General features: G+C 37.2%; 1 protein-coding gene across 1 annotated transcript in view; it reads right to left on the reverse strand.

Annotated features, from left to right (window-relative positions):
* LOC115218391 (RING finger protein 150-like) overlaps positions 1-19,583 on the reverse strand; it is a 144,121-nt gene that overhangs the window by 27,842 nt on the left and 96,696 nt on the right. Inside the window, exon 4 of the mRNA XM_029788178.2 lies at positions 5,161-5,243. Within this exon, the coding sequence (XP_029644038.1) occupies positions 5,161-5,243 (83 nt within the window). The remainder of the gene's footprint in view (positions 1-5,160; positions 5,244-19,583) is intronic.

Below are 19,583 nucleotides of genomic sequence, written 5' to 3' on the forward strand. Positions count from 1 at the left end.
AGATCTATGCAGACATGGAAAGGTAGACATTAAAGCACTGATGATGATGATGACGACGACGACGATAAAATCTTGATTAGAAAAGGCAGTGTTTAGCTAGGTGTAAAACCTTTATCACTCTTGAAAACTACAATGAGAACTTTGCTGTAAACTCTATATGCAGGCTAATAAATTTTGCAGAAACTGAACATATACACTCTTGGAGTGGTTGGCTTTAGGAAGGGCATCCAGCTGTAGAAACTCTGCCAGATCAAGATTGGAGCCTGGTGCAGCTATCTGGTTTGCCAGCCCTCAGTCAAATCGTCCAACTCATGCTAGCATGGAAAGCGGACGTTAAACGATGATGATGATGATGAACTCTGGAAAGTTAGTAAATAAGCCGAATAAATAGAAAAGTTAGAGAAGAGCTATTAGATTACAACAATTGAATAACCCCATTGCAGTACTTAATCAGTTTAGCAAAATTAGGGATAAAAACAGATGTAATATCAATTTGATATTCTTGATGTCTGCCTGTCAATTTATAAGTTACTCTCCTTAAAGCCCCAGAATTTGATAAAACATGTGTTATCCACAATAAGGACTGTTCATACAATCAGGCAGGCTAGAAATCAGAAACTGATGTTTTCCCAAAGTGATTCTAGATGGATGAAAGTTATTAATGATGTTACAATGGGTTTCTTTGATGGCGCTGAAAGACTGTGATTGAGTTTGATTTGTTGATTGATTTAAAAGGTCAGTTTAAATCTGGATTTCATAGTTTGAATATAATTTTGTATAGAGATGACAGTCTAAGAACTACCAAAGAATATAGAGATGTATAAAAAAACACCCACTACATTCTCGGAGTGATTGGCGTTAAGAATGGCATCCAGCTGTAGAAATACTGCCAGATCAGACTGGAGCCTGGTGCATCTTCCTGGCTTCCCAGACCCTGGTCGAACTGTCCAACCCATGCTAGCATGGAAAACAGAGTTAAATGATGATGATGATGATGATAACCATAATAGAATAAGGAAAGAGCATTTCAATGCTTCCAAAGAATTTAGGCTTAATTTCACTGTAGTTAGCTATACCACAATAGTCAAGGTGCGTGGCTCAGTGGTTAGAGTGTTAGGCTCACAATCACGAGGTAGTGAGTTTGATTCTTGGACTGGGCTGTGCATTGTGTTCTTGAGCAAGACACTTTATTTCATGTTGCTCCAGTTCACTCAGCTGTAGAAACGAGTTGCAGTGTACTGGTGCCAGGCTGTATTGGCCTTTGCCATTCCCTTGGATAACATTGGTGGTATGGAGAGAGGAGGCTGATATGCATGGGTGACTGCTGGTCTTCCATAAACAATGTTGCCTGGACTTGTGTCTTGGAGGGGAACTTTCAAGGTGCAATCCTATGGTCATTCATGAATGAAGGGTGTCTTTACACTTAAACCCTATAGACAGTGAAATGAAAACTTCATTTACATTAATAGAAACTCCAGTCATCCACCATTTTTAGGAACCTTGTCAGTAATATTGGTAGAATAATCTTGAACATCTCAATTAAAAAATATTTGAGACAGTTACAAGCAACTACAAAATGCTGAAAAGTTGTGGATTTTTGTGAACAGATTAAGTTTATTCCCAAGTCTGCTCCAATCTCAGCTAATGGGACAAAACAAATGCTACTGTAATGTAATCTGGTTTAACTCTCCATTCGAGTCAAATTTAACTTTAGAAATAATTTCCAAGTTCATCTTCAACTAATACTTCCTAAATCTCAGAAGCATTTCCTTAAAGGTCATAAATATTGGTTTCAAATTTTTGCACGAGGCCAACAATTCTGGGTGCTTCTTTCTCATGACACTGGCACTAGTGAAGTTGCTAGGTAACTTGTAAGACAGAAAGAGAGAACAGGGGAAATGGGAAAAAAGCCCCCACTTATAGGTGATGGTGAGTATTTATTTTATCAACCTCAAAGGGACGAAAGGCAAAGCTGATAATGACAAAATTTGAACTCAGAACATAAAGACGGGTGAATTACTGCTAGGATTTTGTCCAGTGTGCTAATGATTCTGCCAGCTCACTGTCTTAAAGATCATAAATATTAAAGATTATTCAAACAGAAAACCTAAAAGTAAGCTATAGTTGCAAGAATAATATGGGAGAAATTATTGCTAGTATCAGGCACTCCAAGCCACAGAATAAGTCATCCAACAGCTATGCGAATGGGCAACAAAATGCAAATCTAGAAAACTGCAATTGCCAAAGGAAGGAGCTCTGATAATTAAACAATTTATGCAAAGCTAATGTTTCACTAACGTTTCAAGCTGTTGTGTCAGTGCAATGTGACAAGCAATTTCCTAAATCCTATATTGGGATAAGTGAGGGCAATTCAAGAGCCAGTGTCATGACATCAAGCTGCCTACTCCCATTTCAAGTAACTTCCTGGTAATATGAAACTGCCTTCATTCACATTAACTTGAGGCTATCTTGTATCCAATTTCCAATTACCTCCCTCTCTGATGTAGCTAGAATGATAAATGCTAATGCTTACAAGTCATGATATGTGTATTACATAAAGCATGTGAAACATACCAGATTGTAAATGAGTCGCAAAACATTAAAAGATAAAAAATGTTACAGTTTTTTTTTTATTGTGTCCCTCAACTAGAATAAAATTACAGATGTAATTACAAATGCAAATAAAAAATATATTTACATACTTCAAAAGCATGTGTACATGTGTGTAATTATAAAATTATTTTCAGTTTCACCAAATGTGTATGCATTTGTGATTATGTGTGTGTATGTATATATGTATGTGTATACACACACATATATACATATACACACAAAAATACATGCACATACACAAATATATATACATATACACATGTATACATATATTCACATACAGACACACATATATACAAATACACACACATGTGTGTATGTGTGTGCACGTGTCATTCTCTCATACTCTTTACCCTTTTACTTGTTTCAGTCATTTGACTGTGGCCATGCTGGAGCACTGCCTTTAGTGGAAGAAATTGACCCCAGTTCTTATTCTTTGTAAGCCTAGTACTTATTCTATCAGTCTCTTTTGCCAAACCGCTAAGTTATGGCGACGCAAACATACAAGCATCGGTTGCCGAGCAATGTGGAGGGGGGACAAACACAGACACACAAACATATACACACACATACATATATATACACATATGACAGGTTTCTTTCAGTTTCTTACTACCAAATCCACTAACAAGGCTTTGGTCGACCTGAGGCTATAGTAGAAGACATTTGCCCAAGGTGCCACGCAGTGGGACTGAACCAGGAGCCATGTGGTTGGTAAGCAAGCTACTTACTACACAGCCACTCCTGTTCCATGTCTGTCTTTATACCAGTATCTCTTGAAAACGGTGCTTTCGTTTATGTCCTATAACTTAACAGTTCAACAAATAAAGATTGATAAGATAATTACCACACTTAAAAATAAGTAATGGAGTCAATACAATTAACCAAAACCCTCCAAAGCAGTGCCCCAGAATGGTCATAATTCAACAACTGAAACAAGAGAATGACTAAAAGAATGACTCTCTCTCTCACACACACATTCTTAGGTATTCATAATCTCAAAAAAAAAAAAATATGCAGACACACACACACAAACACACCCACACATACACAAACACACACGTATCTTTATCTCTTCCACGTCCAAATACAAATATGCTGATATCTATATAAGCACATGAATAAAACATCAAATAGATTTATCTTGTTATTATTTGTCAGCTTTAAGGCGGCGATTGTTAGCATGCTTGGTGAAACGCTTAGTGGCATTTCACTCATTGCTACGCTCTGAGTTCAAATTCTGCCATGGTTGACTTTACCTTTTAATCTTTTCGAAGTCGATAAAATAAGTACCAGTTGAACACTGGGGTCGATGTAATTGATTCATCGCTTCTCCCAAAATGCTACCCTTGTGGCAAAATCTGAAACCATTATTATTATTATTGTTAAGGTGACAGACTGGCAGAATCATTAGCATGTTGGACAAGATGCTTTGCGGCATTTCGTCCGTCTTAATGTTCTGGGTTCAAATTCCGTGGAGGTCCACTTTGTTTTTTATTCCTTTCAGAGTTGATCTGTTGATCTAATCAACTTAGCCTTCCCTCAAAATTGCTGGCCTTGTGTCAAAATTTGAAACCTTTCTTTGTCAGCTGGCAGAGTTGTTAGCACACAGGGCAAAATGCTTAACGGCATTTTGTCTGTCTCTATGTTCTGAGTTCAAATACTGCTAAAGTCGACTTTGCCTTTCATCCTTTTGGGGTCAATAAATTAAGTACCAGTGAAACACTGGGGTCGATGTAATTGACTAGTCCCATCCTATTCTTCTTCTTATTATTATTATCATTATTGTTTTTAAGGTGGTGAGCTGGCAGAATCGTTAGCACACAGGGCAGTATGCTTAGTGACATTTCATCTGTTCCGAGTTCAAATTCTGCTGAGGTCAACTTCACCTTTCATCCTTTTCAGGGTTGATAAAAAAAAGTACCAGTTGTGCACTGGGGTTGACATAATTGACTAGCCTGCTTCCCTCCCACAAAATTCCAAACCCTGTTTCTATAGTAGAAAGGATTATTTGTCAGTTTTTCATTTGTTTAATTTTTGATGCTTTCTTCTTAATTTTATATAGGAAACTAGAAATATTTAGAAAAAATAAAAATAAGTTAGACCCAACCACAGGGTTCTGGGTTCAGTTCCACTGTGTGGCACCTTGGGCAAGTGTCTTCTACTATAGCCTTGGGCCAACCAAAGACTTGTGAGTGGATTTGGTAGATGGAAACTGAAGGAAGCTTGTTGTATGTATGTATGAATGTGCCTTTGTTCCCACCACTGTTGCTTGAAAACCAATGTTGGTGTGTTTACATTGCTGTAACTTAGCAGGTCAGCAAAATAAACTGATAGAATAAGTACCAGGCTAACAAAGAACAAATCATGGGATACTTATTGATCAGACCTCATATGTTGCGAAATGTACATTGAACTCACACAAAACAATTAAGTCTTAAATATAGGAGGTGGGGTGGGGGGAGAAAAGATGATTACAGCTGAGAAGCCTTTAATTAAAGATGTGCTCGATGAAAGCTGACCTGGGGTTAAACAATTACAACTTACTTGCATGGAAGAATCCTAATGACATCAGAAGGTTTGTAGCCCTCAATACAGACTGCACATTGGTCATAATCTGATTCCAGTTCCTGTAAAGACAGAAAAAAAATGTAATTAAAATGTTACAGAATTTCAGGTGTAAATATAAAAAAATTATTGAAGCCTGTTATAAACCCTCTTGATATTTCCCTTAGCGTTATGACACAAGAAACAATCCCACCAAAATTGAAAAAGAACAAAAGAGAAAAACAGGTCAACCTGCGCTCTATGACACAATCACCACCACCATCAAAATCAGCAAAATGCAAAAGAAAAAAAATATCAGGTCACCCTGACTCTATGACACCCCCCACCCACCAAATTAGTTAAGAAAAAATTTTAAAAATACAAAACTTTAAAAAAATTTTTCCGGGACGTCCTACGTCCCAGATATAAAGGTAAAAATAAAATATTTCCACTTTGCAAGTTCGAGTTGAGTACTCCCTTGCACGCTCTGTTGACTCAAACCTTGCTTCTATTGTGGCGAATTTACCGCCTCTGATTAGATATCTTTCATAGTCGCACCAAGAAACTTTTCGAAGGTGCTTTCCTCCATGTGTTCAAATCTTTTTTCTCTACATTGTATACTTTATAGACAATAGTCTTTTCTTTAATTTAATTTTTTATTATCCATCTGGACTATTCCATTTCCGCACACTAATTTTATTTTTAATTTATTCCCATTCATGTGAAACCACTTCTTCAAGTTCAAGTCATTGATACAATTTTATACCAATTGCTATTTTTACTTTTGTTATGTAATGATTATATTATACTTTAGTTTGATTTTAATTATTACTGACTACATATAATTCAATTGTTATTATTATTTTTATTGTTAAAGTGAAAGCATCTGACATAAAATGGAGAAATATTTTTGTTTCACTTTAACATGTAATACTGAAATAATGGAGAAGATATGATATTGCTATGGGCTCGCTCTAGGCAAGCAGTAGAACATTTTTTTTTGCCAATGACACTCCCCGGACCCTAAGTAAGGCATGTGTAAAATTTGAATGAAATTGGTTGTGTAGTTCTCAAGTTTTAGGGAAACACACAGACAGACAGACAGACATTCTCAGTTTTATATATATAAAGATATATACGATGGGCTTCTTTCAGTTTCTTACTACTAAATCCACTCACAAGGCTTTGGTCAGCCTGAGGTTATAGCAGAAGACACTTGCCCAAGGTGCCACACAGTGGGACTGAACTCAGAACCATGTGGTTGGTAAGCAAGCTACTTACCACACAGCCACTCCATTTGTCAATATATCTCTAGTAGTTTGGTGTATATGAAAATGAAGTAGTATCCATGTGTATGTGAGGAGACAGCTGCATGATCACAATGATGTGGATTCAGCTCCTAAACAAAGCACTTCATTTCATATTGTTCACATTCTACTCAGCTGTCAACAAGCACTAGCAGTGAGTTTTAATGCAGCTCTCTGTCATTGCAGCTATCACACCCTGGATGTGTAGTCAGGTTAAAGCAGTGGTTCCTAATCCCCCCCCTTTTTTTTTTCATTTACCTACGGACCCCTTTGATTCTCATTTTACACAGGTGGACCCTCATGGCCATTCTATATTTTTAAAAAATTCCATATTTTTAGAATTAAATATTAATAGAAATTGTATAAACAAATTAATATATTTTGTGTATTGTACAAGTATAACCGATTTATTACACGTAAATTTTAGCAACAAAATCTTATATGGCCTCCACAAGGGTCATATGAACCCCAGTTGTAAATTAACGGGTTAAAGGGTGTGAAAATCAAGAGAACGTCTCTGTATGCTTGTGATTACACAGGCACTTAAAACAATAACTGAAAACATGGTACAAGCTACCAAGGCATTCTCATTCACAAGTGACAGCTGAATCTTTTATTACAAGTAGTCCTTGAGATTTATTCGTTGCGCTTCTATCTAGTTGTGTACCTGTAAAACAGGAAGTCTAAGGTTTGTCCAAGTGACAAACATAAACACAAACACATATATTGCCATCATTGATGGCAATGGTAGTGTCATCCGCATCATTTTCATCATCATTTAATGTTCACGTTTCCATACTTGCATGGGTCCAGCAGAGTTTATTGAGGCAGATTTTCTAAGGTTAGGTGCTCTTCCTGGTGTCAACCCCTACCTGTTTCCAAGCAAATACTTTCCAATAGCCAGACATATTTTCGCAAAATATTGGAAATGAAGGACATTCGTTTACAAGCGGACACAAACATACTCATACATACATATACAAACATATATATACACATACATATATGCACACATACATGTATATGTGTGTATATATTTTACTGGGGAAGGTCGGTTTATGGGGTTACCCTGGATTTCCTGTCCATAACCCAGGGTAACCCCATAAACTGGCCTTCCCCAGTAAAAAACATTAATTGCTCTACGGCTAAGAGTGTGCTTCTTCTCAGGATTTATGTTTTCTAAAAACGATATATATATATATCCATCTGTTCTAATTTAATTAAACTCTATGTCTTTGTGCAGCTGAAAATTTCTCTGCATTTTAAATTGATGTAATGATTGCATTGTTCAATTAAATGGAGTTGCATGAAATGATCATACTGCATTACCTCTGGATATCCTTGTTGCTTATTTTGATTATATACATATATATATATATATATATATATATATAAATGAGGGTGAAAAATTTGATATTAATTTAACTCTCTTATAATTTATGTATATATATGTATATATATATATATGGCACATAAAAAACACCCACGGAGTGGTTGGCGTTAAGAAGGGCATCCAGCTGTAGAAACACTGTGCCAGATCAGACTGGAGCCTGGTGCAGCCTCCTGGCTTCCCAGACCCCGGTTGAACTGTCCAACCCATGCTACCATAGAAAACGGATGATAAACGATGATGATGATGATGTATTCATACAGCAGGGTTCTAGCTCCTGTCTACCAAATTAACCTCGCAAGGTTTTGGTCAACCTGAGCCTATAACAGCAGAAGACACTTGCCTCAAGATTCTGCACAATGGGACTGAACCTGAATCCATGTGGTTGAGAAACAAGCTTCTTTCTCAACTACACAGTGCCATGATTTGCAAACTAGTAACCTTTCTGCCATACTAAACTAAGATCAGTAACACCTTTATCCGTTACATGACTAGAATATAAAGAATAATTATTGCTACCATTTCAGGTTATTGAAATTTTATCTTTCAAGTTGGCAGCCATATTGTGCTGATGTCATCACTAGGTTTAATGACTTTATTAGCAAGCGCTAGAAGTACACCGTCTTTGATTTTTCTGAAATTCCACTGTAGTTCATTATCTATAATGGATATTGAATTCAATAGCAGTATATGTTTTCCATTATCACAGAATATATTCTCAGCTATTTCATTTAATTTGTAGATTTGTTCGTGTGTACTCTTTGTATTTTTTGGATATTTGGTTTTTGTTATCGTTTTAATATTCCCTTCTTTGTGCTAATGTAGATGAGAGAATTTTTTTTTTTTTTTTAATTTAGATATTTGGAGTATAATGCCTGCAAGTAAGAGAACTAAAAGCCATATGGCTGTGTGGTTGAGAAGTTTGCTTTCCAACCAAATGGTTTTGAGTTCAGTCTTACAGTGTGGTACAGAACAATGCAGTAGGTTATAGAAAATTATAAGTGTATATAGAGAACTGTGGAGGTACGGTGCATGGCACGGTGGTTAGAGTGTCAGGCTCACAATCATGAGGTAGTGAGTTTCATTCTTGGATTGGGTTATGTGTTGTATTCTTGAGCAAGATACTTTATTTCACATTGCTCCAGTTCACTCATCTGTAGAAATGAGTTGCGACGTCACTGGTGCCAAGCTGTATCTGCCTTTGCCTTTCTCTTGCGTAACATCAGTGGCGTGAAGAAGGAAGGTTGGTATGCATGGGTGACTGCTGGTCTTCCATAAACAACCTTGCTCAGACTCGTGCCTTGGAAGGGAACTTTCTAGGTGCAATCTCATGGTCATTTGTGACTGAAGAGGGTCTTTATTCTTTTACCCTTTATATAGAGAACTAACTATACACTGGTGTTGGGTATGTTAAGAACTACAACAGAGAGGTATGTAGAGCAACACACAGAAATACATAATGAAATATAACTTTTGTACTCCAGGTACAAGGCCCGAAATTTTTGTGGGGGGGGGGTCCAGTTGATTACATTAATCCCAGTATGCAACTGATGCTTAGTTTATGTAATCTATTGACCCTGCAAAGATGAAAAGCAAAGTCAACCTGACCAGAATTTGAACTCAGAATGTAAAGCTAGACAAAATGCCACTAAGCATTTTGCTAATAATCCTTTCTACTCTAGGCACAAGGCCTGAAATTTTGGGTACTTATTTTATTGGCCCTGGAAAGATGAAAAGCAAAGCTGACCTTGAGGGAATTTGAACTTGGAACATGAAGAGAGATGAAATGCTGCTAAGCATTCTGTCTGGCATGCTAACAATTCTGCCAGCTCACTGCCTTAACAACAACAACAAAAACTTTGATAATAATCCTTTCTATTAAAGGCACAAGACTTGAAATGTTGGGGGATGAGGCTAGTCAATTACATCAACCCCAGTGTTTCACTGGTACTTAATTTATTGACCCCAAAAAGATGAAAGACAAAGTCAACCTCGGCGGAATTTGAACTCAGAATGTAGTGACGGGCAAAATACCACCAAGTATTTTGTCCAGTATGCTAATGATTCTGCCAGCTGGCCACCTTTAATAATAATAATTTCTATAATAGACATATTCCTGAAATTTTGCAGGGTTGATTGGGACTTGTTTTATCAACCTTGAAAAGATGAAAGGCTGATAAAATAAACCTTGGTGGAAATTGAACTCAGAACATTAGGGTTAGGGCTGCAGTGAAGCATTTTGTCCAGCATGCTAATGATTCTGCCAGTTTGTAGCTGGCAGCTCCCTAGAGATGGCATCGCAAAAAAAAAAACACACCAATGATTGTGACACCTCAACATCATGTCCTCTGTATGAATGAAATGCTGAATAAAAATTATTATCAGAACTGTATTCAGGAGACTAGATCCCCTGGTAAAGTAAAGGTTTCTTACACAGCAAGTATCCCACTAGGCAGCAGGGAAGGGCTTGATCATAATCCAAAAACTACTGCAAAGATTAGGAGCAAATAAAGACAGAACTTTGATGGATTGTTATCACATAAGCGAGCCTAACAAAGTAGGTACTGGTAGAGGGTGTATAAAATGTGGATAGAGAAATCGGTGCTCTTGGCACAACACCCAAGCTGTTATCTAAGAGGCTGAAGGATATTGGAGTTGTGACTTGCATTGTTGACCCATAAAAAAAGTGCAACCCTGCATTCTGCAAGAATCCTATGGAAGTTTTTCATGATTTGAAGAAACTCGTTGTCATCGAACCTCAAAACATCATCTCTGAGAATGAATACAACCTGAAATACTTACAACAACAACGATAATGATTTCAAATTTTGGTACAAGACCAGCAATTTTGTGGGAGGGGGTAAGTTGATTACACTGATCCTAGGACTCAAATGGTGCCTATCTTATCGACCCTGAAAGGACGAAAGGTATTGTGGAACTTGAACTCAGAATGGAAAGACAGACAAAATGCTGCAAAGCATTTTACTCAGCGTGCTAAAGATTGTCAGCTTGCCACAATAATAACAACAACCACAACAACAACAATAATCATAATCAAGAAAAAGTCAAAATGAATCCAGTAAACTTATGTGTGCATGTATGTGTGAGTGTTTGAGAGACAGTGTACAAGAACAGACATCAAATGTAAACAGATACACACATCTATCCAGTTTCTCTACTTTCTCTCTCTCTCTCTCACACACACATACATTCCTACATCCACATGCACACACACACACACACACGCTCACATCTACACACACACATTTTTATATAGATACGCAAAATCCAAATGTCCAGCCTTATGAATTCACACATTCCATTGCATCCATGCAACAAAAACCACACACCACTTACATATACAAACACATAGGCAAACACACAAACATGTACATACATACAGACACTCATATATATATATATATATATATGTGTGTGTGTGTGTGTGTATATATATATATATATATATATATATATATATATATATATATATATATTTATGTATGTTACATACATGTACTAGTAAACATACATACACACAACTAAACCAACACAAATGAACAACTATTCCACCCACACACAACACATAATGTACACACATTCATACACACACACAAGCATATATTATACATACACATATATTTAAGCACATTTATATATATATACAAATGTACACAAATACACACTGTGTATACATTCACAAATAGATATACGCACACAAGTACTTGTGCACAAAGTTTACACATACATACATACATACATACATACATACACACACACATGCACATAGCATACACATACAAAAAAGTACTGGTGCACATAATGCACATGCTCACAAATACATGTACACACACACACACATACCATATTCACATGTGTACATATGGAAAAACAGACATGCACACAAACACACATGTGCAGACAGACACACACACATATGTACAGATAATTACCAAAGTGAGTGCCAACTGCTTCTAACTACGATGCTGTCACATCAAAACAATCGACCCCACCCCCCATCGATACTGCCGCTGCCACCGCCACCACAGTTGGTCAGTGGAAATGGATATGTCTTACAGAAGGAATCAATTTCCAAACTGCTGCAGCAACAGGGGAATACTGCACGGGTGTATGGGGTGGGAGATGTGGAAAGTTGGTGGAGGAGGGTGGGGTGGGGGCAGAGCACCGGTTGGGGGAAGGAAGGGGAGAGTAAATGGCTCAAACTGTGTGAGATTATTGTTGCTTTTGTTTAGCACATCCCCCACCATCCACTTTGATAGAGGAGACTTATGATTAAAACTGCTCCAGATATGGCCATTCCAAATGGTATTTAAATTGTAGCTGTACTTTGAGTGACATTATCTAATGAATGTGTCCATTGCCTTGCTACATTTTGTGAGGTTTAAAAGTGATTTGGCTGCTATTTCTAACAAGTCAGATGACCACATAAAGGCTTTGTGTTGCATGACCTTGTTGTTTAGCCCCAGGTCAGCCCTCAAAGAGACCTATGATCTCAGGTTTCCAAGTCATAACCACTTCATGACAGTTTTTCTATTTTTTTTCTTTTGGCAAACTGCATATAACGGCCATACTGGAGCACTGCCTTGTTGGGTTTTGTCAAATAAATCATATCCAAAATCTATTTAAGCTCTTGACGACTGGTGTTGGTTTGTTTACATCTCTGTAACAGCAGTTTGGCAAAAAGAAGAGATAGAACAAGTGTTCTATCTCTTCTTTATGCCAAACTGCTGTTACAGAGGTGTAAACAAAACAACACCAGTTGTCAAGCAGCATGGGAACAAATACAAAAACATGCACACATGAGGCTTCCACACAGTTTCCATCAAACAGATCCACTCACAAGGCTTTGGTCAACCCAGGGCTACAGTGGAAGGCACTTGCACAAGGTGCATACAGTAAAACTGAACCAGGAACCCTATCATTACAAAGTAAGCTTCTTAATTATGCCATCATACTTTGACTTCTCTCTCTTTTTTTAACAACATAAGGTGTGGCTTGAAGCAATTTGGCTGCTGTTTCTAGCAGGCTGAAAACCACAAAGATGTTCCTTTGCTACATGACTTTGCTGTAACAGTAGTTCCAATCACGTAGTTCTGTAACAGATTGGTTCCAATCAAGCAGGCGTAGGATCAAGACACCATTCTGTTTCATTATTCAGACATAGTGCATCTAGGACTACATTATCCAATGTGTAATTACATCTGCCTGTATGTGTACCTACCTGAGCAGACTTGTGTGTTTGCATGTCTATGAGTGTGCCTATCTATGTGTATGTGTGTGTGTGCATGTATGTGAAAATGTTTGTATATTTACATATGAATGCATGCGTACAGATGTGTGTGAGAAAATGTTTGTGTATGTATGTATGCAAAAAGGTTTGAGTATATGTATATAGATGTACACATGTATGTTTGAATATGCTCGTCTGCATGTGTCTGGCTGTCTATATATATATGCATGTCTGTATGTGTAGGAGTGGCTGTGTGGTAAGTAGCTTGCTTACCAACCACATGGTTCCGGGTTCAGTCCCACTGCGTGGCATCTTGAGCAAGTGTCTTTTACTATAGTCTCGGGCTGACCAAAGCCTTGTGAGTGGATTTGGTACACAGAAACTGAAAGAAGCCTGTCGTATATACCTATATCTATATATAAATATATGTGTGTGTATACGTTTGTGTGTCTGTATTTGTCCCCTGAACATCGCTTGACAACCGATGCTGCTGTGTTTACGTCCCCGTAACTTAGTGGTTCGGCAAAAGAGACCAATAGAATAAGTACTAGGTTTACAAAGAATAAGTCCTGGGGTCAATTTGCTCAACTAAAGGCAGTGCTCCAGCATGGCCACAGTCAAATGACTGAAACAAGTAAAAGAGTGAAAGAGTGTACATATCTTTGTGTATGCATATATGAATGATGTATGTTTGTGTGAAAATGCTTGCATTTTTATATGTGGATGCATTCATGCAAATCTGTTCAAGTTTGTGTGTGTACACATATATGCATATATGTGTATGTGTGGATGTTTGCAGCTGTATGTACGTCTCTGCATATGCCTCCATACATCTATACGTATGATTTATGACTATGTGTATAACCATCTATGCCTGTCAGTGTGTGTGTATGTGAATGTTTGTATATGCCAGCCTATATGCGTATCTGTGTTAGGATATATATGTTTGTGTCTTTGTATCTATATTAGTAGGTGAATATATATATATATATATATATATATATATATATATATATATATATATATAGGCACTGGAGTGGCTGTGAGGTAAGTAGCTTGTTTACCAACCACATAGTTCCAGGTTCAATCCCACAGTGTAGCACCTTGGGTAAGTGTCTTCTACTATAGCCTTGGGCCGACCAAAGCACTGTGAGTGGATTTGTTAGACGGAAACTGAAAGAAGCCCGTTGTATATATGTGTGCGTGTGTATGTTTGTCCCCCACCCCAACATCGCTTGACAACTGATGCTAGTGTGTTTATGTCCCTGTAACTTAGCGGTTCAGCAAAAGAGACTGAAAATAAGTACAAGGCTTACAAAGAATAAGTGCTGGGGTCGATTTGCTCAAGTAAAGGCAGTGCTCCAGCACAGCTGCAGTCAAATGACTGAAACAAGTAAAAGAATATATATATGTTTCTGTGTATGCATATATCTGTGTGCATGTGTGTGAATATTTGCATGTGTACATATGTCTGTATACACCTGTATATGTCTGTCTATATCTATGTGTGTGTGTGCATGCATGTGAGACTATGTATATGATGCATGATTATATGTCTATGTGTGTGTGTGTATGAATGTTCGTGCTTGTATTTCTCTGTGTATGTCTGTCTATATCTGTGTGTATGTATATTATTACAGAAACCATACTCCATGCTGCAATCCAGTTTGTTTTGTCTATCACAGTGACTCACAAAGAACACACAGCAAAGGTTTCTCTTACCATTCCCAATTAAGCATTATTCATGCTTCAATTTACATACATATACATACATTATATTTTAAGTGTGTATGTATACACACACATACATACATATACCTACATGCATACAGACATACACAACTACACACATACAAGCATACATACCTATGCTCACACACACACATATAAACACTATATATTCATACATATATATATATATATATATATATATATATATATATATCAACAATCAAGGAATGGCCATAATAGGCCATTCACCCACTAGAAATAACAGCCAAAGCTTCAACTGCAAATAAAAATCAATTCCGTAAACAGGAGAAAATTTAAAAAACATTTACCCTGTAATTTCTTATACGATGCACCGTTTCATCTGCTGTTTAATGGTAAACTAACCTGATTAAATTAAATCAAGCCAATCTTCCATAGGCCCTCAGATTCTTCAGTAAGAAATAGCCCAAGTCGGAACAAATATTTTTATTTGCGGTTGAAGCTTTGGCTGTTATTTCTAGTGGGTGAATGGCCTATTATGGCCGTTCCTTGATTGTTGATGTTGAACTTAAAAATGGTCTATGACTATTTAATTTTTTCCCACTAGGCCGCTGGTGGCAAAAGAATTCTACAAAATTTTTTTGCCACCCTATATTGATTAATTATATATATATATATATATATATATATATATATATATATATATATATATATATATATTTATATATATTCATACATACATATATATAGGCGCTGGAGTGGCTGTGTGGTAAGTAGCTTGCTTACCAACCACATGGTTTTGGGTTCAGTCCCACTGTGTGGTACCTTGGGCAAGTGTCTTCTACTATAGCCTCGGGCCGACCAAAGCCTTGTGAGTGGATTTGGTAGACTTTGTATATATATATATATATATATTTATGTATGTGTGTGTTTGTCCCCCCAACATGGCTTGACAACTGATGGTGTTGTGTTTACGTCCCCCGTAATTTAGAGGTTCAGCAAAAGAGACCGATAGAATAAGTACTAGGCTTACAAAGAATAAGTCCTGGGGTCGATTTGCTCAACTAAAAGTGGTGCTCTAGCATGGCCACAGTCAAATGACTGAAACAAGTAAAAGAGTAAAGAGTAAGACTATATGCATCCATTCACACACATGCACATGCACACACATATATCAGGATTAAAGACATATGACTGAGGTAGTGGCATTGATGCAGTTATAATTAGCAAAAGTGAATGACTGGAAAATGTTATACATAATCATATCTGTGTTATACATCTTTAACATGCACACACATGCATTAGTATACACACACACACACACACACATCTATATTGCTACACAAATATAATATATATATATATATATATATATATATATATATATATATATATATATGCATGTATACACATACAAACATATGTACATTGTGTGTCTATGTGATGTGAATATGTGTATATATTATATATACATATATGTGAAGGCAAACTAGCAGATATATGTACATACATACATATATATATATATCACAGCCTACAAACACACATATATATATATATATAAATACACACATGTATTACATATACTCACATACGCATATACACATATATGCGTGTGTGCGTTTGTGTGCAAATAGGTATATATGTCTGCATGTGTATGTGTGTATTTATGTGTGTGTGTGTGCAAATATATCTCACCTTGGAAAACCCTGAAATGATGTGAATGAAAGCTATTTATCTTTAACCAAGAATTCTTTACAGTTTTCTATCCTTCATGTCTACCACCTCTACTCACCCAACCCACCCCTAACACACACACACACACACACACACACATACACCAACGCCGTTGCTTGCCGCTCCACTAACTCTTGTTTCCCAACAGATAATGTATTTACAATATTTACTCTCTTACAATACTAATACCACTACTACTAACAGTAGGAGTATATAATAAAAGTTCTACAAGACAGAGAGAAAGAAAGACAGACAGACAGAGGCAGAGAGAGAGAGAGAGAGAGAGAGAGAGAGAGAGAGAGAGAAAGAGAGAGAGAGAGAAAGAGAGAGAGAGAAATACAGACAGACAGAGGCACAGAGAGAGAGAGAGAGAGAGTGTGTGTCTGATGTTTAGTTTTGCAATTAGAAACTTATATACTAGCCATCTTAGCAATAATGACAACAATGAAAAGACCAGCAACAATATGAAACATAATAATGACACTACTACTACTACTACTACTACTACTAGTAGTAGTAGTAGTAGTAGTAGCAGCAGCAGTAGCACACTACTTTTACTCATGGTGATGAGAATAATACTAATAACAATAATGATAATTCGTTGAAATTTAGGCATAAGGCCAGGAAATTTTGAGAAGTTGATTCCATTGACCCCAGTACTTGACTGGTATTTTATTTTAGCAACCTTGAAAGGATGAAAAACAAAGTTGACTTTGCTGGTATTTGAACTCAGAATGTAAAAGGTCAGAAGAAATGTCATTAAGGCATTTTGTCCAAAACACTAATGATTCAGTGAACTTGCCACCTTAATAATAATGATAATAAATCATACCTCCTTATTGATATGACTGTCTCAATAGATATAAACGTATCTATCAAGACCTACCAAAAACTGAGCAAATATAAAGATCTTGAAATAGAAATTAGCAAAATGTGGAACCTGAAGACTAAAACAATACCTGTTGTCATAAGTGCCCTAGGAATGATAGCAAAAGGGGTTGATTGCTACCTAGTTCAGATACCAGGAAACCCCAAAATGGCAGAAATTCAAAGGATAGTGCTCATGGGAACTGGCCATATCCTACATAAAATACTTTCTATGTAATCTCAAATTTTAAAATAAATACATAATTTTATTATGGTTTCTTAAACATTCTCAAGAACAACACTATGTGCAAAACCAAATATATGGCACCCTAGGCATAACACCAACATGAACTTCCAACCTGTTGTCTCTTGAGGTCTCTGGGTGAAACTTGGAGCCAACTTGGAGTACAGATATAAAGCAAAAGTCAAACATAAAATAATAATAATCCTTTCTACCAGGCTCATGGGCCCGGTTTCCATGGCATATGTATTCCCCCAGCTGGATGGGACACCAGTCCATCGCAGCGTTGCTAAAGAAACAGGAAGAAAGAGTGAGAGAAAGTTGGGGTGAAAGTGTACAACAGGGGTCACCACCCACCCCCTGCTGGAGCTTTAGGTGTTTTCGCTCAATAAACACCTAAACAATGCCCGGTCTGGGAATCGAAACTGCGATCCTTTGACTGCGAGTCTGCTACCCTAACCACTGGGCCATTGCGCCTCCTACCTTAATAATAATAATAATAATAATAATAATAATAATAATGATATCAAATTTTGGCACAAGGCCAGCAATTTTAGAGGAGGGGTATGTCGATTAAATCAACCTCAGTACTTGACTGATACTTATTGCATTGACCCTGGAAGAATGAAAGACAAAGTTGATCTCAGTGGTATTTGAACTCAGAATGTAAATTCCTGAAGAGATGCCTCCTTGTCCAATGAGTTAATGATTCTGCCAGTTCACTGCCATAATAATGATTGTTTTTAATCAAGTGCGTGGCCTAGTGGTTAGGCTGTCACACTGAAGATCGTTAGATTTTGGGTTTGATTCCTAGACTAGGTGGTACGTTGTATTCTTGAGCAAAACACTTCATTTCATATTGCTTCACTTCCTCTTTTGATCAGTAGGGGGGGGAGTGGCCTGCTCACCTAGTCAGTGGGGTGGTGTCTTTTGAGGGCTAAAACTATGCAAAAAGCACATTGTGGCCAGCATCTGATAGCGTGGCTGGTCATGTGATCATGTGGTGGAGGAGGAGAGTTAGTCATTTACAGCGACCCCTGCCCCACCACCCTCCAGAACTTGGTCGGTACCTAATTTTATTGACACCAGAGGAATGAAAGGCAAAGCTGACCTCAGCAAGATTTGAATTCAGAACATATGTCGGAAAAGATACGGCAAAGCATTCTGTTTGATGTGTTAACGATTCTGCCAATCAATCGCCTTTATAGCGATTCCCCATTTTGGCACACGGCCACCAATTTTGAGGGGAAGGTCAAGTCAATACCACCAATGCCAGAGATTGATTGGTATTTTATTTTATCAACCACAAGGGGACAACAGACAGACTTGACCTCCATCACAATGATGACGATGTGGAGATTTTGAAGAAGGAAAAAGCTAAACCACTACATAGCATTCTGAACTGTTAGAAATAGCAGCTAAATTCCATTCAAATCATGTCATACTACTCTTTATAATACTAATATATTGGGTTGTCCGGAAAGTTTGTGCCGATTTATAGTAGTTTACCTTTCAACTTATTCTAGAACATGGTTGAGTCCATAAAATAGGATTTGACTATACCTCCATTTAGAGCACAGTTTAAGCTATCGTTTCGTGGAAGAAGATCTATGTTCCTAAAACCTGTGTTAATTCTGTAACCCTTTAAAATGGAAGATAAGAAAGTTCCTTTTCGGCACTTGATGCTTTGGGAACCAGACAAAAATTGCTGCAGCTCAGCTGGGATGTGTTACCCCGCTCTCCATATTCACTAGATATTGCTCCATTGGATTTCCACTTATTCAGGTCTCTGCAGAATAGTCTTAATGGTAAAAATTTCAATTCCTTGGATAACGTAAAAAGATACCGTGATGAATTCTTTGTCAATGAAACCACCTCAATTCTGGGAAGAGGGTATTTTCAAGTTAAAGGAAAGATGGA

Source organism: Octopus sinensis, linkage group LG13, assembly GCF_006345805.1.
Source record: "Octopus sinensis linkage group LG13, ASM634580v1, whole genome shotgun sequence".
In the NCBI taxonomy this organism is placed as follows: Eukaryota; Metazoa; Mollusca; class Cephalopoda; order Octopoda; family Octopodidae; genus Octopus; species Octopus sinensis.